The sequence below is a fragment of the Carassius gibelio genome, chromosome A19 (assembly GCF_023724105.1).
Source record: "Carassius gibelio isolate Cgi1373 ecotype wild population from Czech Republic chromosome A19, carGib1.2-hapl.c, whole genome shotgun sequence".
NCBI lineage: Eukaryota > Metazoa > Chordata > Actinopteri > Cypriniformes > Cyprinidae > Carassius > Carassius gibelio.
This window is the reverse complement of record NC_068389.1, coordinates 28,265,256-28,287,755: the sequence shown is the minus strand read 5'-3', so window position 1 is coordinate 28,287,755 and position 22,500 is coordinate 28,265,256. Positions and strand designations below refer to the sequence as shown.

At 35.4% G+C, this 22,500-nt stretch overlaps 1 protein-coding gene across 9 annotated transcripts in view; it reads right to left on the bottom strand.

The window, feature by feature from the left end:
- The window catches only part of akap9 (A kinase (PRKA) anchor protein 9), a 224,801-nt gene that overhangs the window by 148,827 nt on the left and 53,474 nt on the right, over window positions 1–22,500 (bottom strand). For 5 of the 9 annotated variants that reach the window (XM_052532904.1, XM_052532897.1, XM_052532895.1 and 2 more), the window contains 15 exons: window positions 20,768–20,980; window positions 18,447–18,485; window positions 15,800–16,032; window positions 14,283–14,402; window positions 13,665–13,823; window positions 13,458–13,559; window positions 12,441–12,593; window positions 10,522–10,608; window positions 7,502–7,893; window positions 6,049–6,571; window positions 5,318–5,443; window positions 2,625–2,828; window positions 1,895–1,939; window positions 1,687–1,821; window positions 551–898 (listed from right to left, as the gene is read on the bottom strand). In XM_052532904.1, the coding sequence (XP_052388864.1) occupies window positions 551–898; window positions 1,687–1,821; window positions 1,895–1,939; window positions 2,625–2,828; window positions 5,318–5,443; window positions 6,049–6,571; window positions 7,502–7,893; window positions 10,522–10,608; window positions 12,441–12,593; window positions 13,458–13,559; window positions 13,665–13,823; window positions 14,283–14,402; window positions 15,800–16,032; window positions 18,447–18,485; window positions 20,768–20,980 (2,879 nt within the window). The remainder of the gene's footprint in view (window positions 1–550; window positions 899–1,686; window positions 1,822–1,894; window positions 1,940–2,624; window positions 2,829–5,317; window positions 5,444–6,048; window positions 6,572–7,501; window positions 7,894–10,521; window positions 10,609–12,440; window positions 12,594–13,457; window positions 13,560–13,664; window positions 13,824–14,282; window positions 14,403–15,799; window positions 16,033–18,446; window positions 18,486–20,767; window positions 20,981–22,500) is intronic. The other 4 variants (XM_052532900.1, XM_052532903.1, XM_052532902.1 and 1 more) reach the window with 4 other exon arrangements.

The following is a 22,500-nucleotide window of genomic DNA, read 5'->3' as shown; positions in this document are numbered from 1 at the left end:
GCATGTTAAATAAAAACCAAATAACTACTTTCAGAAATGTTGATCGAGACGTACAGTTGAATTAAAATAAATATTAACTGAAATCCCAAAATATACAAAAACTTAAATTACTTAATTTAATAAAAAAGCACAAAATTGAACAAAAATTAACATTAAATATAAAAAGGAAAAACTAATTCAAATTATTGATAAAAACTACAGTCAAGGCAACATTTCTCATTTCCACGCAGTTTAACTTGAACAAAACAAAACAAAAAACTATATAGACATTAAAATAATTTTTTTTAATATAAATACAAATATTAAATTAACAACTAATTTAAATTATTAATAAAAATTAATATAAAATAACTAATGTATAAAATATATCCCTTTTATTTCAAGTGATTCAATACTTTAATGTAAATAATAATATATTTTTATGTGATTATTTCAATATGATACATTAATAATGCTTGTATTAAGCTCTAGTGAAAGGATAAATAATGATAATAATACTCTAAATTAAAGATAATATTCTAGAAACAGAAGTGCATGCTCAGTGTCTGACCTGGAGGGTCCTGAGCTCGTCTCTCAGACGCTGGCTCTCGGTCTTCAGGCTCTCGCTCTCACAGATGTGTCTGGACTCCATGTCCAGGATCTCAGCCGCGTGCAGCTCCTGCATCTGTGCGATCTTCTCCTCGTATCCCAGCATCATCTCCTCCAGCTCCTCTTCTCCGGACGGATCCGTCTGCACACACACATCCGCTCGGGTGCCTCCGTCCATCCCATGATGCTCTCTGTCGTCTCCTTTCTTTTCAGGCTGGGTCGACTGCAGCAGCTGCTCGCTGGATTTGGCCAAAGCAGTCTGGAGCTCCTGAAGTCTGTGCTTCAGCTCAGCGATGGACGCGTCTCTGACCTGAGAGAGACAGCACAGCTATAATAACAATAATACATGATACAGAACCACATCTGTATTTCTATCAAAGGTTATTTGATTCAAGTTTTAGGGTAGTTCAGGTTTAAATAGTTCCTGTGCATTATTTTGCCGCTGTCACGCAACACATTTAATTTCTGTGCGAATAAATGCAAGAAAATAGAGCAATCACAACTGCCTGCTAGATTTTAAATGCTAAATTAATATGAATAAATAAAATAAAAACAATCAAAACAAAACATACTAAAATTAATTAAATTATAAAAATGTCAAATTAAAACTATTTTAAAATAACAATGAACTGAAATATACTGAACAGTGAACTCTTTTTTTTTACCTAATTAATGTAAAAAAATATTTAAAATATTTTTTTTTTGTAATAAAACACTTAATAAATACAAAAATAAAAAATGTATAATAAAACTAAAAATGTACAATTTACAATAAGCAAATGTTTTAAGTTATATATTATTATAAAAAAAGCTAATTAAAATGAATAAATAAATAATAAAATAAAACAATTAGTAAAAATGTATAAAATATTAAGAATGTAGGATTAAAATAATCAAAGACTTCATGAAAATAAAAACAATCGCATGAGGCTCTAAAAATGGATAAATTCATTAAAATGTAGAATTAAGATAATTCATTTTAAATTACTAAAATCTATTTAATTTTCAAAGCTGTAAGATAAAGGTTACTCAGCAGATCACATGATTTCACACTGGTCTGTGAAGTATTAGGCGTCTCGTCTCAATCCCATGAAGTACCTCGATGTCCTCCTGCAGTTTGAGGCTGCGCTCCTGGACGCTGTTCAGCTGCTCTTTGGTGGCGGCCGCTTCACCTTTGACCTCCTGCAGCTCCTGCAGCAGCTCCGCTGGGGACTGATCGCCCTCCTGTGAGGCCTGCAGAGAAACCAGCACAGGTTACAGGTCAAAGGTCACAGCGAGGATCCCATCCGAGTGTGTTGAGACTCACCCTGTGCAGCTGATCCTTCAGCAGAGCGATGCTCATCTCTCTCTCCTGAACACAAACATCAACCATGAGCCACAATACAGGAAACACTGCTTTTATATTATTATTTTTTTTAATAAAAATTTAATAATTAAAAAAACATGAATTAATACTGAAATAATTTCTGATGATAATAATAAAAAATATTTTATTTTAGTTATTTGCCAAGGAAATATTCGAAATTTGGCTTAGTTTAAAGCGATGTACTAAAATTGAAATAAAAATGAATACATGCACATAAACACACAATAAACAAGTATAAATTACAAAAAACATATATTTTAAATAATTAAATGAAAAAGGAAAAATGATAAAATTAGCTTTTGCAATTTAAATAATTATTTATAAATTAAACAGAACTTTAAATATAATCCTGTGACTGCTTCTATTTTGCCCAAATTCTGTAATTACATATTAATATTGAAATATATTAATACTTATTATTAACATTCTAAAAATTATATAATAAATAGTGCTGTCAAACTGATTAATCACATCCAATATAAAATGTGTTTACATAATATGTATGTGTACGGTATATATATATATACACACACACACGTATATATTTTATATATATATATATAAAATGTAAACTCACTTTTATTTTGGATGCAAAGCGCATATATTTACATAATGAAATTTTATCCTTTTCACTTTGATGATTTGCGATTCAGTTTTTTGTCTTGGATACCTGCAGCAGCTCCTGCAGTGTGACGCTCTGAGCCCTGCAGCTCTCCAGCTCCTGCTGTGTGCTGCTCACTTGACCTTTGACCTCCTGCAGCTCCTGGAGGAGTTCAGCCGTGTCAGCCGTGTGTTCTTCACGCGTGTGATGTGTGCCATGACCTGCTGCGGTCTCATCGTCTGCCTGGAGCTGTGAGATCCTGCTCTCCTTCATCTGATGAAGACACAACACACAGTGATCAGCAACACTCGGAGGATCCGAACACATTCCCTCGGTTCCTAAAGGATCCGAACACATTCCCTCGGTTCCTAAAGGATCCGAGCACATTCCCTCGGTTCCTAAAGGATCCGAACACATTCCCTCGGTTCCTAAAGGATCCGAACACATTCCCTCGGTTCCTAAAGGATCCGAACACATTCCCTCGGTTCCTAAAGGATCCGAGCACATTCCCTCGGTTCCTAAAGGATCCGAGCACATTCCCTCGGTTCCTTAAGGATCCGAACACATTCCCTCGGTTCCTAAAGGATCCGAACACATTCCCTCTGTTCCTTAAGGATCCGAACACATTCCCTCGGTTCCTAAAGGATCCGAACACATTCCCTCGGTTCCTAAAGGATCCGAGCACATTCCCTCGGTTCCTAAAGGATCCGAGCACATTCCCTCGGTTCCTAAAGGATCCGAACACATTCCCTCGGTTCCTAAAGGATCCGAACACATTCCCTCGGTTCCTAAAGGATCCGAACACAATCCCTCGGTCTCGGTTCCTAAAGGATCCGAACACATTCCCTCTGTTCCTTAAGGATCCGAACACATTCCCTCGGTTCCTAAAGGATCCGAGCACATTCCCTCGGTTCCTAAAGGATCCGAGCACATTCCCTCGGTTCCTAAAGGATCCGAGCACATTCCCTCGGTTCCTAAAGGATCCGAGCACATTCCCTCGGTTCCTTAAGGATCCGAACACATTCCCTCGGTTCCTAAAGGATCCGAACACATTCCCTCTGTTCCTTAAGGATCCGAACACATTCCCTCGGTTCCTAAAGGATCCGAGCACATTCCCTCGGTTCCTAAAGGATCCGAGCACATTCCCTCGGTTCCTAAAGGATCCGAACACATTCCCTCGGTTCCTAAAGGATCCGAACACATTCCCTCGGTTCCTAAAGGATCCGAACACAATCCCTCGGTTCCTAAAGGATCCGAGCACATTCCCTCGGTTCCTTAAGGATCCGAACACATTCCCTCGGTTCCTAAAGGATCCGAACACATTCCCTCTGTTCCTTAAGGATCCGAACACATTCCCTCGGTTCCTAAAGGATCCGAACACATTCCCTCTGTTCCTTAAGGATCCGAACACATTCCCTCGGTTCCTAAAGGATCCGAGCACATTCCCTCGGTTCCTAAAGGATCCGAGCACATTCCCTCGGTTCATAAAGGATCCGAGCACATTCCCTCGGTTCCTAAAGGATCCGAACACATTCCCTCGGTTCCTAAAGGAACCGAACACATTCCCTCGGTTCCTAAAGGATCCGAACACAATCCCTCGGTTCCTAAAGGATCCGAGCACATTCCCTCGGTTCCTAAAGGATCCGTGCACATTTCCTCGGTTCCTAAAGGATCCGAGCACATTCCCTCGGTTCCTAAAGGATCCGAGCACATTCCCTCGGTTCCTAAAGGATCCGAACACATTCCCTCGGAAGGATCCGAACACATTCCCTCGGTTCCTAAAGGATCCGTGCACAGTTCCTCGGTTCCTAAAGGATCCGAGCACATTCCCTCGGTTCCTAAAGGATCCGAACACATTCCCTCGGTTCCTAAAGGATCCGAACACATTCCATCGGTTCCTAAAGGATCCGAACACAATCCCTCGGTTCCTAAAGGATCCGAACACATTTCCTCGGTTCCTAAAGGATCCGAACACATTCCCTCGGTTCCTAAAGGATCCGAACACAATCCCTCGGTTCCTAAAGGATCCGAACACAATCCCTCGGTTCTTAAAGGATCCGAACACATTTCCTCGGTTCCTAAAGGATCCGAACACAATCCCTCGGTTCCTAAAGGATCCGAACACAATCCCGCGGTTCCTAAAGGATCCGAACACAATCCCGCGGTTCCTAAAGGATCCGAACACATTCCCTCGGTTCCTAAAGGATCCGAACACATTCCCTCGGTTCCTAAAGGATCCGAACACAATCCCGCGGTTCCTAAAGGATCCGAACACAATCCCTCGGTTCCTAAAGGATCCGAACACATTCCCTCGGTTCCTAAAGGATCCGAACACATTCCCTCGGTTCCTAAAGGATCCGAACACAATCCCTCGGTTCCTAAAGGATCCGAACACATTCCCTCGGTTCCTAAAGGATCCGAACACAATCCCTCGGTTCCTAAAGGATCCGAACACAATCCCTCGGTTCCTAAAGGATCCGAACACAATCCCTCGGTTCCTAAAGGATCCGAACACATTCCCTCGGTTCCTAAAGGATCCGAGCACATTCCCTCGGTTCCTAAAGGATCTGCAGAGCTGAAGGTGCTACATAACACAATCTAAAACCATAAAAAAATATTACTTAATGTACTATTTTAATTAATAATAAAAAAAATTAGCAAAAGTTGTTAAATAGTTCGTAGTATTTATCGCGAAAATCCTGAATGTTTTTTGGTGAAATCCTGGAGGGACAGACTGATCCTGCTGGACGTGGTGTTTGTACCTCGATCTCCTCCTGAAGCTTGTGACTCAGTTCTCTGTAGCAGTTCAGCTCCTCTTTAGTGGACGCAGCTTGACCTTTGACCTCTTCCAGCAGCTCGGACAGCGACTGACCGCCTTCAGCTGACCCCTGCACATAGACACAGTGTGAAATACTTCATTTCTTTGAAGGCAGATGCCAGTATGTGAAGCTGATGTGATATCATACTCTTATTTAAATGTTAAATTATTAATTTGTTGAATTAGTCTTTGATTTGAAAATATTAACTAACACATTAATATTTTCTGATATAGATATGAACTCATTGATTCTGTAATCATATTTTAGCATCCCCCCCCCAAAAAAAAGCTGAAGTATAATAAACTAAAGAAAGTAAACTCATGAGCGCTATCAAAATAAAAGTCCCAACACTTATCGGCAAAATAGAAAAACTTCTAAGTTGATGCAGATAATAAAAAAAACTAATATCGGCAATATTTAGTGCATAATTGTGCAGCACTACACAAAAAAAACAGCATGATGCAAAAAACAAAAAAAGACTAATATCGGCCGATAATATCGGTCATGGAAATATCGGATGATCGGATGAAATATCGGATGATCACTAAACATGTTGATTATAAACACAATATTTATTGCATAATTGTGCAGCCCTACAAACAGACACAGCAAACTGCAATCACATTTTTACAGCTAAATCACAGTTAGCCCTTGTTTATACAGCAGTGACGCACCTCAGCGAGTTTGTGATGGGTTGGTTTGGTTCTCATTTGGTTCAGTAGGTCGATCATCAAGGCTAACCTCCTCTCGTACTCCATCACCTCATCCTCAGAGCTACTCAACAGCTGTTTCTGCAGCTCCTGGTCCTTCTGCATCCCGCTCAGACCCTCCTCCAGCTCCTTCAGCTTCTCCACCAGCAGACTCGTCTTCCCCACGGAGGCTGCCTGCGCCGTGAGGCCCTCCGACTGCAGCTGCGTGCTGGGGCCCTCCGACTGCAGCTGGGTGGTGGGGCCCTCTGACTGCAGCTGCGTGCTGGGGCCCTCTGACTGCAGCTGCGTGCTGGGGCCCTCTGACTGCAGCTGCGTGCTGGGGCCCATGGCTTCTTCTGCGCGGAGCTCTTTGGTTTGCATCTGGACGGCTTCCAGTTGTGCTTGGCTGACCAGAACGGCGGCCACCTTCTCCCTGAGTTTCTCCTCCAGCTGAGCCACTTTAGCGTAAAGAGCATCGGCGTCTGTTTGTGCTTGTTCCACCTTCAACCTGCAATAGCGTGAATTCTGTCAGCGGTTTTGTAATTCAGTCAAATGTCCTTGTTTTTGTCAACCTGTCCTGTTTGTGATTTAGTTAAGTTTTAGTCTGGGAATGTTAGTTTAGTTGTAAAACTTAGTTACTTTTTAGTCCTGCTGCATAATGATTAAACCGATCAACTATTTTGCTCAAAATTATAAATCGCGATTACCGAAACGCAATGCATGAGAATTCGTAGAGGCCTACATTTTTTCTCTTCCTTTTTTTGTTGTAGAAGAAAATAAAGTATTTTTGAATATAGAGTTTTTTCTTCAATGAAATTGCATGTTGTGTTTAACGATGTCAGTGTCGTCTCGAGAAAAAAAAGTAGTGTTTTTTTCTTTTAAAAAAAATTACACTAGATAAGGGATTTAAACTTTAATTCTGGCAACCGAAACCATGAACATTTGCGGAGGTGTATTATATATATTTTTTGCATCCACCTTTGGATATAGTGAGTTTATTTTCATATTAAATATTACATATTAATATAGTCACATTTAGTGTTTAATGATGTTGGTGTTGTCAGGTTTTTGTCTCGTTTTAGTCATAAACTAATATTTTTCATTCAGAATTAACCCTAGCTAGGGAGACTAAATCATAATGTCTGCTGCCTTGTATTCGTCCCATTTTAATAATTAAAAAGATCGTCAACGGATATTTTTCAACACTGCTTTTAACAAAATGAACACTAGGGGGATTTCATCTGACATCTGGCAACCCATCGCATGCAAAGTCTTGCAGATCTGCATTTTCTCTCCTCATTTATGTTTTATAAAATATAAAATTGAAAATATAGAGTGTTATCGCGCATCAGTGGTATTGCATGCAGATATAGTCAGTGTTTAATGATGTCTGTGTTTTAGTCTCACTTCATTCGTGGTTAATGAGAAGAAACCTGACCTGCAGGCGCTGAGCTCCGAGTCCTTCTCCTCCACGCGGCGACTCAAGCTGGTGACCTTTGACCCTGCGCTCTCCTCCAGCGCCTGCACCTGAGCCTGGAGCACCACACACGCAGCGGTCTTCTCCTGCAGAGCCTCCTCCAGACGCTGGTTTCGGTTCTTCAGCGTGTCCAGCTCTGTGGTCACCTCGTCCATCCTCTGCTTCATCTCGTCGCTCTCGTCCTGACGCTGCTTGAGCTCGATGTGTGTCAGCTCCTGCTGCAGCTTCTCGATGACGGCGTTGAGCTGCTCCACCTCCTCCTCGCTGTTCCTCTTCAGACGCTCCTGCTCGCTCCGCAGACACTCCACCTGCGCCTCCATCTCTCGCAGAAGCTCGTCCTTCTCCTCCACCGCCTGCAGAACAACACCAGCTCAGAGAACATCCACCTTTCAGTCTCCCAAACACACAACTCAAGCAGCATGTTGTTCAAACCCAGTGTTATTAGATAAAGAAGATATTGTGTTCAATGTCTGTGCTTCTGTTTCACATGCAAGTAAAGCTTAAGCCACTTTTTACGATCAAGATTCAAAACCAAAACCAAAAAGCAGTGATGAAACGGAAATGAAAGAATTCCAATTTATTTATTTATTTCTATTTAATGGTGAAATTAAATTTTAGCAATCAAACAGCAATTGAATTCATGAAACTTTTCACAATTTATCAGAAATATAACAAAAATTTAATTTTTAGAGCCCTAGGGAAATATTTTTGTAATATATATTTTTATTATATATATATATATATATATATATATATATATATATATATATATATAGTTAATAAAATTCATTTTTCCCCCAAAATTGTTTTATTTTAATTTTATTATATTTTATTTTCTCCCCAAATTTGATTTTATTTATCCCAAATTCTTTTTATATTTTAATAAAATTTTTAATGATTTAATTACATTTTGATAATTAAAAAAAACCTAAATTTAATTGAATCTTAAAAAATGTAACAATGTATAAATTTTTACAATAACCTGATTTTAAAAATCTAATAAATTGCCTTATGAAGTGTTTTATTATTTATTTATTTATTTTCAGAAATTTCGGACAATTTAATTAACCCTTTAAAATGTAAATGACATGAAAATGTAACAATTCTTTTTTGGGAGGGGGGCAAACAAAGTACTCCACAACTTATAGGCTTACTGTTAAAATTGAAGAATAATTTTTTTTAGATGCTGAAATATCGGTGCATCACTAATTAAATATTCCATATATATTAATCTTCCATCTCTCTGAATAACTGAAGAGTTCATGGTTCATCTATCAGGAGAAATATAGAGTACGAGTGATATTAATTATTATTATGGTATCAGCAGTATTTCATCAAATGAAAAACAGAGGCTCAGACATTCTCTTAATCTTTGCATTTCATTAAAACAAAGGCTGGAACAACATGAGCATGAATGATTAATGATGACAAAATATTTATTTTTGATATTATTCAATGCATTCTTTTTTAAAAACAGAATGAATGTTAGATCTTGGTCAGAATCACATGTAATGTAAAAACTAATATTTATCCATTTGAGGCAGTTCATTTAGCCGTGAAAACACCCTTTGACTCAGATACATCAGTGTTGCAATTCATTCCTCAAGGAATATTTCATGCAAATATAATTATTCTGTCATCATCGATCTGTGTTAGTAAACTGGCTGCTCTCTTCCATACAGTGACCGATCGGAGACTAAACCACACGTTTATTTCTTCATGATGAACATCTGACAGTAAAGCACCGAGCTTGAGCTGGGAAGCATGCAATAACAACTGTAACGTGTGCAAAATATAATTTAAAATAGAAAATTATTATATTCTACACTTATTAAAAGTGGCATAATTTTTTTAATGTTATTATACAGAACTGACCGACAACTCCAGTGGTTATAAAATAAACGCTCTCGATGAGTGATTCGGTTAAAACTTGAAGAAAAGGTTGTTTTTTTAAAGCATTTTGTGACTTTTCTTGCTTCACATGCTATCATTACATTTCTTTATGCTTGAAATTTCATAATAGTGATTTTATAATTTCAAAATACAAAGCAAAATGTGGAAACGAATGACTAATAAGAGAATAAGTGCTCCTTTGCTGCCATCTAGTGGTCATAATGCAATATATTTAACGTATTCTTTAATTTTAAATTAGTATTGTTATTCAATTAAAAACTAAATTTATTTTAGATCTTTAAAGTGCTGGAAATAGTTGTGTGAAATAACTGATATACTATAATAAGTGAAAATAAATAAAAACACTAAGACGTAAAAAAAAAAAAAATCAACTAATAAAAATTAAAAACTATATATTTTCCTGCAACTGATATTAAAATGGAAACTACAAAAATAAACTCAAAATATTAATACATTTTTTGATATAAATGATAGTAAATTAACACTGAAGCATAAGTTAAACACACTATTTTATTATAATATTATAGCACTTTCATGTCATTTTGACAGCATCGGTCTCCATTCACTTCCACTGTATGGAAAAAAAGCAGCGTGAACATTCTTCTAAACATCTCATTTCATTTTCCACACACAAAATATGAGTTTTGGGTGAGTAATTTTCCTTTTCGGTTGATCTATCCCTTAAACCCGGAGGGCGTGAGATGATTGAGAGTAAAACCACATCAAAACAATGAGCTGAATGACTCCACAGGATCTGAGACAGGCGTTTCCATCCAATCAGAGACGGACGAACCTGTTTACATCCAGTTTAGAGAATGCCATCCGTTCTTTATCATGCAGTGAATCATCATGAAGTCTTTAAACCCAAGCTGATGTGTTTTGCCATTTGTGTCCGTGTTGATAAAAATAGGATGCAGATGCAAGATGGCAAAAGACATGAGATGCACCAAACCGGGGACACACACACACACACACACACACACACACACGGGGTTCCTGCTGTATGCATATGTGTGTGGCACGCTCCCACAGCCGCCGTGTTTCCACACATATGTATACGACTTTACCTCGGTCTTAGGGTCTGTTCCCGTGTGCTGACGCTTAGCGAGCTGCTCGTTTAGGACGGCTATCTGCCTGTCCTTCTCCTCCAAGACCTTCAAGAGTTAAACAGCATCACATGACTCTGAATTTAGGACAGTCCTGTCTGCTGGGACACTGTTCGGGCTGCGGCGAGGACTCAGACCTCGGTGTGACTCTCAGATTCATATTCAAAGTCAACATGAACTCAAAACGGCGATAATGATTCAACGTCTGTCTTCATAATCTGCAGAATAACGACTTGTCGGTTTCCCTTTCAAACACGGAGATATTCTACCATTAAAATGCATTTAGCAGAAAATTTAAATAATAATGTTTTTTGGAAATGTTTTGAATTTTTCGGACCCCACTGCCAGATATTTTTGCGTGTAAATTATATTTTAGATTTTTTTTTAAACTGCAAACATTTCATGTTGACTTCAATAAAAAAACTTAAACTTGTTTACACACATACATACATATTTATATATATATATATATATATAAATAAAGGTAAATCAGACAGATATTATGGGATGTGCACTGCAAAAAGTGTTTTTGTCTACAAATATCTATATCAAGATACATTAACTTACTAAAATTAATATTTTTATGTATATATTATATGTATCACACACTACTAGAACATTTTAACAGTTGCTATAACTGTAAGAAATAACGGGTCCACATTTTTTAACGATAACAACAGTTAATTTTTCCAGCTGATGAATGATAAAATCAATCTGAATCTTGAGCATTTAAAGAGAGGGACGACAAAACTGTGCTTATAACACTCAAGAGCTCAGTTCATGAACATCTGAGCGTTTCATTTCAGTTAAACTAGCGTCATATCATACACACACAGAACTAGAAAGGTATTCATAGCAACCCTTCAAAATAAAAGTCCGGTTTAACTTGAAGACATTTTTACCAGAAATATATTTGTATTGTTTAGATTGTAGATCTAGACTGAAACAAACATTATTTTTAAGCATATAATCACAACATTTCTTCCATGTTTTAATTTTAATAGTAAATCCCCTATGTTTGTCAAATAATGAAGTTGGCTTAATTTTCAATAACTAAAAGATCAATTTAATTAATGTTATATGCCTTCATTTGAGGAGCAAAAAATTTAAATACACAAGAATTTCTGAGGGGGGAAAAATTAATGAGGCTATTTTAAGAATAAGTCTGAATAAGTTAAAAAAAAAAAAAAAAAAAAAAACAGGAAATCCAGAAAATAAACTGAATCCAGAAAAATTCAAATGAAAAAAAAAAAAATGATTTTGAAAAAAAAAAAAAAAATGAATTTGGGAAAAAATTTAACAGATTTCATAGGGTCCTAAATCTATTTTTGTTTACTTTTTTAATAAATTAATGTGAAATGGAATAAGTTTCATTGTTTAGAGAATTAATTACAAATGCTTCTTGATTAATCAAATTTAATTCAACCATTAAAAAGCAAGAAAAATATAACGGAATCCAGAAAAATTACAACAACAAAAAAACTGAATCCAGAAAACGTTTAATGGGAAAAAAATAACCTAAAATAATAATAATAAAAAACGCGTAATTCAAAAAAAAAAAAAAAAAAAAAAAAAAAAAACGCAATCAAAAAAAATATAAACGGAAGAAGAAAACAACCGGAATCCAGATTTAATTTAAATGGAAAAAATTGAATTTAGTTGGCTTTGGTTCGTCAATGTAATTCCATGTTGATATAGTCACAGTTATGGTTTAGTGACCTTCTTATCGTCTCGTCTTGCTCATAGGAAAAAAGCTGATCAACTAACATTTTTCATCATAGTCTTTTTTTAAACTAAATGAACACTACTCCTAACAACCAGAGCGTGCCCTGTCCGTTGGTGTAGATGCTGATACAGTGTGTGATGTTGATGCTCTTCACCTGAGCGAGCCGGGCCTGATCCTGCAGATCCTGCTGATGGACGCTGATCTCCTTCCTCTGGATCTCCAGCTGCATGTGAAGCTGATTCACCTCCTCGCTCTTGTTCTCCAGCTCCTCACGAAACTGCTCCAGCTGCTCCTCCAGATTCACGATCTGCAAACACAGCACTGTCACAGCTCACCACTTCACAACTTTATTACTTTCAACAGCAGAACTTGAGCAGTGCAAGTCAATTTGTACACGTGGGTCAACGACGAGAAAGGGCTGAAGCATAAAAACAGTAAGTGTTATACTGCTTTAAACTGTCATGGTTTTTCCCGCCAAAAGAGTTACATTTAATTGCAATTAGTTTTTACTGACTCACTAAAATCTCGTTTAGTGTAACAATCTCATCAGACATATTTAAAACAAAAATTAAATTTAAACATGTGAACGAAATCCAGAAAAATTACAAAGGGGAAAATATTTAAATAGAGGAAATAGAAATGGAATTTATGGGGAGAAATATGGAATGGATTTAGTTTTTAAAAACCTACAATTTAGTTTTTATTACACCTTTAATAAATTATATGCTGCATTATTTATTTTGCGTTTTTTTTTTATCATTAAACTTTAATTTGACCGTTAAAACAGAATGCAGAAAAAACACTTTTTTCTCAATTTATTTATTCTTGTTAAATTGTATAAATGATTTCAGTTGAATATGTGCTTTCTGTTTACTAAAGATGTCAGATGTTACTAAAGAAACATTAAAACGTTAAAAAAAGAATGCAAAAGAAAGAAATCCACATAGTAACAGATTTCTGACGATTCTACACTACCCATAATAGTCGCTGTCACCATGGAAACAGGAGTCGTCTCCCGGAGGTGACAGTCAGACGAGTTATCACGGGACGTCTGTGCATTAGCAGTGCTGCTCTCTGATATCTCTGTTTAGTTCAAGACTCACAGTTCTACACTGAGGAGTTTACTCTGAGTGATGAGCATTAAACCATAATGAAAGGTGACAGGAAGTACCTCCTTCTCCTTCCTGTCCAGAGCCTCTCTCTCTGTCTGCAGCTGTGCTTCCAGTGTGACGTCTGCTCTGCTCGCCATAGACACATGCTGGACCTCCTCCACCTGCACACACACACACACACACATGAAACACACACACGTGCTCCCAGTGTCTCGATCTCCTCGTCTCTCTCTCTCTCACACACACACACACACACACACACTGACCCTGTGGATGAGTGTGTGTTCCAGCTCCCTCAGACGTGCTCCCAGCGTCTCGATCTCCTCGTCTCTCTCACACACATCTCTCTGAAGCTGCTCGGAGCTCAACAGCAGCTCACTGCACCAGTCTGCCTTCTCCTGCAGCGCCGCGCTCAGCTCCTGCACCTGACACACACACACACACACACACGGAGAGACCACGTCAGAGAGAGGGTGTGTGTGTCGCTGCCTGGCAACTAACAGTGATTCTGCTCATGTGTCTTCATCACTGCACATGCTGACGCTGATAAACATCTCTTAATGTGTGTTATTTACACGAAGCTATTTTAACATCATCATGATCAGACTGCTGCACAATACTAGACAACTACAAGAGATCATTAGATTGCAGTAGAAGAAATACACACACATATATATATATATATATATATATATATATATATCAGTTATTATTTAGTTTTTAAGATACTGTTATAATTTTTATTCATAGCTTGAATTAGTTTTTATTTTTATTTTACAAAACATCCAAACATTAATCTGACTTTGCAATTCTCTAAGGGAAAACTGATGATACTGTTTAATGCAGTAGACTCTACAGGCCGGTCTGAAGAGAGAAGGCTGTACCTCTCTGTCCCGCCGGTCACTTCCTGTCGGTGTTTTGTTGGGATTCTTCAGCTGCTGCTCCAGGTTGTGAATCTCCTGCTGAAAGACGTCTCGCTCGTGCTCGCGGTCCACGGCCTGCTCCTGATGGACCGAGGGACAGAAACACTCACAAACACTGAACACATCTGCAGAGCTTCAATCCATACGTGCTGTGTGTTAATGAACATGGACGCTTACTTCTGCTACAGAATAAATAAAACGTTTTACTAAAAAACGCAGAATTGCTAGAAAAAAAGTCAGAATTTCAAGGGAAAAACTTTTTTGTGAGAAAAAAAGGAAATAAGAGAAAAAAAAACAGAATTATGAGAAAGGCAGAACTTTGAGTAAACAAGTGAGAATTACGAGAAAATACAGAATTGCACGATATAAACTCGGATTACAGGGAAAAAAGTGAGAATTGTGAAAAAAAGGCAGATTTATTAAGAAAAAAAGTCAATATAAGAAAAGGTCTACGAGAAAAAAGTGAGAATTACGCGAAAATTCTGAATTGCGCGATAAACTCGAAATTGCGAAAAAAATTTCAAACTTTGAGAAAATACTCAATTTGAAAAAAAAAAATGAAATTGTGAGATATAGGGCCCTATTAACTGTGGATCCGCCCAGAGGCACATTTTCTACCAACGCGCTCTTTAAATAACAAAACAATATTGCGCCATTGACTTTAGACCAGGTTTGAGTTGGTCTATGGTGCAGTTTGTTTTCAGCTCCTTAAAATAGCAATGCGCCTGAACACACCTCTTTTTTAGACTAACACGACCGTGGGCGCACAAATGAGCTCAAATGCATTTGCTAACTAAACGACATCAAAAATGAAAATATAAAAACAAAAGTTAGAAAATTTGGCTTATGTTGTAATTGTTAACTAAAACTATTAAAAGTTTAAGTTATACTTTTAAGTAAATTTAAGTAAAGCTGAGATAAAGTAAACATATTGGAAGGAAAATCTGTAACTTAACTAAAATTTAACTTCAAAACTGAAATAAAATAAGTTTAAGTAGAGAAATACTAAAAAAAAACTACAACTGAAATGAAAATTAATTAAAGCTAAAAATGTATTACATTTTTTTTATTAAAATGAATGAAATCAAAATGTAAAAATTTTATAACAAAAGCTCATTCAAAATATTAACAAATACTACAATAGTATTAAAATAATAATAATTACACTGCTTAATTGTTATAAATTCCGATTACAGGGGGGGAAAAAGTGGGGAAAAAAAACAAGAATTTTTAAGAAAAAAAGTCAATATTAGAATTGTGGAAAAAAAAAGGGAGAGTTGCAAGAAAAAAGGTAAAATTACGCAAAAATTCTGAATTGCGCGATAAACTTGGAATTACGAGAAAATTTCTGAACTTTGAGAAAAAAACAAAATTGGCAAAAAAAATATAAAATTGCAAAAAATCTGAATTGCGCGATATAAACTCAGATTACAGAGATAAAAAGTGTCATGTTGAAGAATCATGCCACAGTGACTCACGTCCATGAACTTGCGGTTGTTCTCCAGCTGCTTCTCTAAAGCCTGTATCTGCTGCCTCAGGTCAGTCGTCTCTGTGCTGTGTGTCTCCTGCAGCTCCTGAAGACGACTCACCTGCTCCTCCAGCTCCACCTCCAGCTGCTTCACCTGCTGCAGCAGCTCGCCGCTCTCCTTCTGCGCCTGACGCTGCACCTCCACCTTCTCCGCCATCAGCTTCTCCGTCTCCTCCAGCAGATCTGAGAACAGCCAGACGCCGTCAGCAGAGCCACACCAGCACTGACTCTCACAGCCTTCGACGGACGACAAAACCTGGAGCCGCTTCAGAGACTCGTTTACTCGTTTACAGTCTCAAAATAAATTAATGCCTTTATTACTATTATTACTTCTTAAGATCGACTTAAAGATTATGTTCTCAGCACATGAACGAAAGTAAACTGCTTGTAAAAGGAATCTCATTAAACTTGTAAACAACATGTTCGGATCATATTTAACCACAAAATCAAAAGAAACAGAGTAAATCATATTTTGACGGACCTGAAAAATTTTTGTGGAAAAAACTAATTATTTTAGTTGTTACAGCTTAAACTATTAAAAGTTGTTTTGCTAATTAAAAATAAATAAATAAATAAAATATAAATATTTGATGACAAAATTAAACTTTAATGTTAATAATAAATGTTGCTAACTGAAATAAGTACTAAAATAAAAATTAAAAAATAATTTAATAGAAACATTAAGAGCATTTTAAAAAGTGATCTATTAAAAATTTAACTAAAATCAAAAATGAAAATATAAAAACAAAAGTTAGAAAATTTGGCTTATGTTGTAATTGTTAACTAAAACTATTAAAAGTTTAAGTTATACTCATTTAAGTAAAGCTGAGATAAAGTAAACATATTGGAAGGAAAATCTGTAACTTAACTAAAATTTAACTTCAAAACTCTGAAATAAAATAAGTTTAAGTAGAGAAATACTAAAAAAAACTACAACTGAAATGAAAATAAATTAAAGCTAAAATGTATTAAATTTTTTTATTAAAATGAAATCAAAATGTAAAAATTTTATAACAAAAGCTCATTCAAAATATTAACAAAAACTACAATAGTATTAAAATAATAATAATTACACTGCTTAATTGTTATAAAAATAACAATAAAAAATTGAAACCAGGTTTAAATTTTCTTACTAAAAAAAAAAAAAAAAAGTTTTTAAGCTAAATATAATTTCTTGTTTTGTTCTTTTGATTTTGTGATGATCGTGACATGTTTTTGTAAACGTTCTCTGCAGTTCTCCACTTTTGTCTCTGGCTGTATTTGGCACATCGGCGAGACACATTTCCCATTTCCCACAATCCTTCACATTCCTGTACGAATTATGATCACATGATCCAGTCACCTGAACCAACCCACAGTGCAGGAGAGGACAAGGGGCGGAGCCTGTGATGTCACGGGTGGCGAGGGGTTAAAGTGCAAATGCAAAAAAGGAAAAGGAAAAAGAAACCTGTGTCTTATTGAACAGCCATCAGCTGAGGACAAACAATCCAGAAAATAAAATCCTCCCTACTGAAAAATATTACATATTTATCATTAACATTTTTAGCATTAACACACAATGTGTTATGTATTTGTGTATTTATTTATGATAATTGTTTTTATCTTTTATGTCAAGATATCTCTGTATAGCAAACTCTGAGCTTTAAGTATTTTTTTAATAAAACTACTATTTATTATGATTATTGTCACTTATTTTATTTTTAAAATATATATATTTTATTTTCAATATACTACTATGATTTTTAATTTTGTTTTTGTTTTTGTATGTTGTTTCAAATTTAATTTTTAAAGTTATGCATAAAGTTATGTGTTTTGCCATTTTCATTATTATTATTAGTTTATGTAGATTTACTAATTATAGTTCTTAATTTTAGTTTATTTAGGTTTTAATTTATTATTATTATTATTTATTATTTTAGTATTCAAAAACTAGAAATCCTACAAGTTTTTTTTATTTTTTTTATTTCATTTCATTTAATGTTTTAATTAAACTAAAAATGAGAAATGTTGCCTTAAAACTAGATGAAACAAGTGTTTTTTAAATATTTTATTTCAGTCAATATATTAAACTAAACAAAGATCAGAAAGTTAGATTATTTTATAAAATCTAATTCAAAATATTAACTATAAAATATAGTAGTACATCACTGAAAATAAAATAAACTGTAAACAATAATAATTTAATAAGTTTTTATGTTTGTTATAGTTTTAGTTAACTATCATAACCCTGATTATTGTTTATTATTATATATTATATTATGATTGCAGGTGAAACACCACACTAGATGTTATGTGTTAATGTGGAGATGGCTGTTCAATAGCTGCCAGCTGCGGTTAACCCATGCTAGCCCATGCTAGTGTTTCCCAGCAGATTTCGGGTGATGTTAATGAGCTGGAGCAGACGAGGCAATGATTGGTCCATCAGTGGGGCCAAAAGCAAGCAGAGCTCCGAGCTGCTGTTAGGTGTTCAATGATCAGCACGTGCTGTCAATCAATCAATCAACCAATCAGAGACAGTGATACACAGCGTGCCGGCCATGCCAACACACACACACACACACACTCTCTCTCTCACACACACACACACACACACACACCTGCTTCAGGTGCTGTGTCAAGAGCAGCCTCAACTAGTCCTGAGGAAAGAGAGTGAAAATAACACATTCATCATGCAAATACAGGAGGAGAGAAGACAGAAACAAGTGACGCATGAAGAAGGAGATGATCCTCATCTGCACACATGCGCACGTGTGTGTGAGTGTGTGTGTGTGTGGGTGAGTGAGTGAGTGTGAGTGGGTGTGTGTGAGTGAGTGAGTGAGAGTGTGTTTTGTGTTTGTGTGTGTTAGTGAGTGAGTGTGTGAGTGAGAAAGAGAGCGTGTGCGTGTGTGTGTGTTAGCGTGTGTGTTAGCGTGTGTGTGTGTGAGTGAGTGAGTGAGTGTGTGTGTGTGTGTGTTTGTGTGTGTGAGTGAGTGAGTGAGTGAGTGAGAGAGTGTGCTTGTGTGTGAGTGTGAGTGAGTGAGTGAGTGAGAGAGTGAGTGTGTGAGTGAGTGAGTGAGAGAGTGAGTGTGTGTGTTTGTGTGTGAGTGAATGAGTGAGAGAGTGTGCTTGTGTGTGAGTGTGAGTGAGTGAGAGAGAGTGTGTGGGTGTGTGTGTGTGTGAGATAGAGAGTGTGTGTGAGTGAGTGAGTGAGTGAGTGTGCTTGTGTGTGAGTGTGAGTGAGTGAGTGAGAGAGTGAGTGAGTGAGAGAGTGAGTGTGTGAGTGAGTGAGTGAGAGAGTGAGTGTGTGTGTTTGTGTGTGAGTGAATGAGTGAGAGAGTGTGCTTGTGTGTGAGTGTGAGTGAGTGAGAGAGAGTGTGTGGGTGTGTGTGTGTGAGATAGAGAGTGTGTGTGAGTGAGTGAGTGAGTGAGTGAGAGAGAGTGTGTTTTGTGTTTGTGTGTGTGTGTGTGAGTGAGTGAGTGAGTGAGTGAGAGAGTGAGTGTGTGTGTTTGTGTGTGAGTGAGTGAGTGAGTGTGTGTGTGTGTGAGTGAGTGAGTGAGTGAGTGAGAGAGTGAGTGTGTGTGTTTGTGTGTGTGTGTGAGTGAGTGAGTGAGAAAGTGTGTGTGTGTTAGTGAGAAAGAGGGCGTTTGCACGCGCGTGTGTGTGTGTGTGTGTGTGTGTGTGTGTGTGTGTGTGTGTGTGTTAGCGTGTGTGTGTGTGTTAGCGTGTGTAATGTTTGCTGTTAAAGCCTCTTCAGATTCTCCTTCGGTGAGTTTGGCACGTCATGCACTGGATCTGAAAACAGCTGGAATCACATCTGAAGAGCTGTTCACACTAAAGTGACGCCACAACGACACCCAAACTTGAATTTTAAGAGACATTTGGAACGTAAACAAAAGCAAATCACATTTTCATTTATATCTGGAAAAAACACAAGGACTTAAATGTAAGTGATGTTATTGTTACCTAAAACTAAAAACTATTAAAATTAAGTTTTTATAAAAATGTATATAATCATACAAATTTTAATATAGGAATTTAAAGTAAAAGTGAAAGTAAAAAACAGTAAACTTAATAAAATAATTTTAATTTAAAGGATTCTTAAAAACAAATACAAATAAAACACTTCCTTAAACAAGATTTATCGAAATTATATATATATATATATATATATATATATATATATATATATATATATATATATATATATATATAAATAAAAAAACATTAAAAAATTATGAAATTATAAATTAAAAAATTTGATTAACGGCAGTGTTGTTCCTGTTAACTAAACTATTAAAAGTTATTTTCATTATTGCAATATAGCTAAAATAAAATAAAACAAAAATATAAACAGAGATAACTTAAGATTAAATTTAAAATAAAGATTAAAAATGGTTTAATAGCCAACAAACTGAAATAAATAACGAAGTTGAACTACTAAAATTACTAAAACTAAATCTGAAATAAAAATAAATAAAATAGATTTTTTTAACTGAAACTAAAACTCTAAAAATAGCTAAATTAAATACTATCACATAATAAAATTACTTCGTATTATAGTATACCATATACTATTTTTAAACACTATAATAGTATATTAACAATACTAAAATAATACTACTAATAGGAAACTACTAAAAATGACACTAAATTGAAATATTAATTATAGTATTTAATATGATATTATTAAATACGGAACCGCATATGTATTTACAAAAATAAATAATAATAATAATAATAATAATAATAATGATAATAATAATATAAAAAAATCAGTTATTTTGTGCTGTTGAGTTTAGGCCTTGAGAATGAATCCTGATTCAACCTATTAATGAGTTAATCATACTGCAGCAGCTCTGATTTGATAAATAATAATAATTCATCCATTATTTCTGTGAGACGTGGACCAATGGCAGTGTGTGTGGTCATGTGACCTACGCAGCTCTCGAGGCCCCGCCCCCTCTCTCATGGCGTGGTGCTGGCGTGACATCAGCTCTCGCTCGTCCTGTATCTGCACACGCTCCTGCTCCAGTTCACGCAGACGGCTGGCGGTCATCATCAGCTCCTGCTCCAGACGCAGCTGTAGCTCGGATCGCTCACGAATCTGCTGCTCCAGCGCCAGACGCTCACCTGTGTAGCCGTCAATCACACCTGGGCACACACACACACACACACACACACATCAGAACTGCTCCATCACACCTACAGCGCTCTCTGTGTCTCAGTTCTGCGTGAACAAACACAACATTATTATTATTATTATTAGGGTTGTCAAATGTACCAACATAAGTCCTGAAATTTAAAAAATGTGACAATACCAGCATTTCCTGCTGAAATTACTCACATTTTTTACATTTCAGTATCGATATCAATAGACAACCCTTCATTATTATTATTATTATTATTATTATTAAATAATACAGGTTTAAAACAGCATACAAATAAATTAAATTAATATAAATAAGTTACAAATAAATAAAACATTATTATTGGTAATATTACTATTAATAATAATAATAAATAATGTTTGGTAAAACATGATTTTGGGGTGAACAAATAAAATAAGATATATTTTAAATTATATATGTTTGAAACAAAAAAGTAAATAATTTTTGGGTGGACAAACAAAATATAATATTATTTATTATTACATATACTTATTTAAAATTTTACTAATTAAAGCTAATTAATCATTATTATTTAAATAAAACTATTATTATTATTATTATTATTATTAAATAACATGTTTGTATTAAAAATTAAATAAAACATCATTATTATTATATATTGTAAATTATATTATATTACATAGATTATATTGATATTATTAAATAAATAAATGTATAAACATTTATTACTATTAATAATAAATGTTTGGTACAACATGATTTTGGGGTGAACAAATAAAATTAAAAACATTATTATTGCTATTATTAATATATGTTTGAAACAAAATGAGGGAGAGTAAATGATTTTTGGGTGGATTTGAAGATTATTATTATATTGTTTATTATTATTATTATATATAATAATTATTAAATACTTTACTAATTAAAAAAACTAATCATTATTATTTAAATAACACTATTATCATTATTATTATTAAATAAATATTTTTTGTTGTAATATTAAATATTTATATTGATATTACTAAATATAATTTTTTTTTAAAAAAATCATTAATGTTAACAATAATAAATGTTTGAAAAGCATGAGGACGAGTAAATGATTTTTAGTTGAACAAACCCATTAATTTCTTTGCATAATCAACTAATAATAATAAAAAACAAGCCTTTATTTGTGAGCTTGAGTTAATATCTGTTTTTGTTTGAGGTAATTTCAGACAGCTGATATAAAATATAGCATTGCATTGATTTGCATGTGTGATGTAAAGGACAGAAACACACACACACACACACACACACACACACACACACACACACACACAGGATCTGAACGTGACAACAAAGCGTTTCTGTCCTGAATCTGTTCCAGGTCACTGATCCTCCTCTCGTTCTCCCTCATCTCTTCACACATTCATGTTTCAACTGGGAATATTTATGAAGAAAATAAAACTGTGGAGAAACCTGAAGTCTTCAAACTCATTTCCTGATGGTTTTACTGTGGCCTGTAAACAGCTGAACACACACACACACACACACAGATAAGAC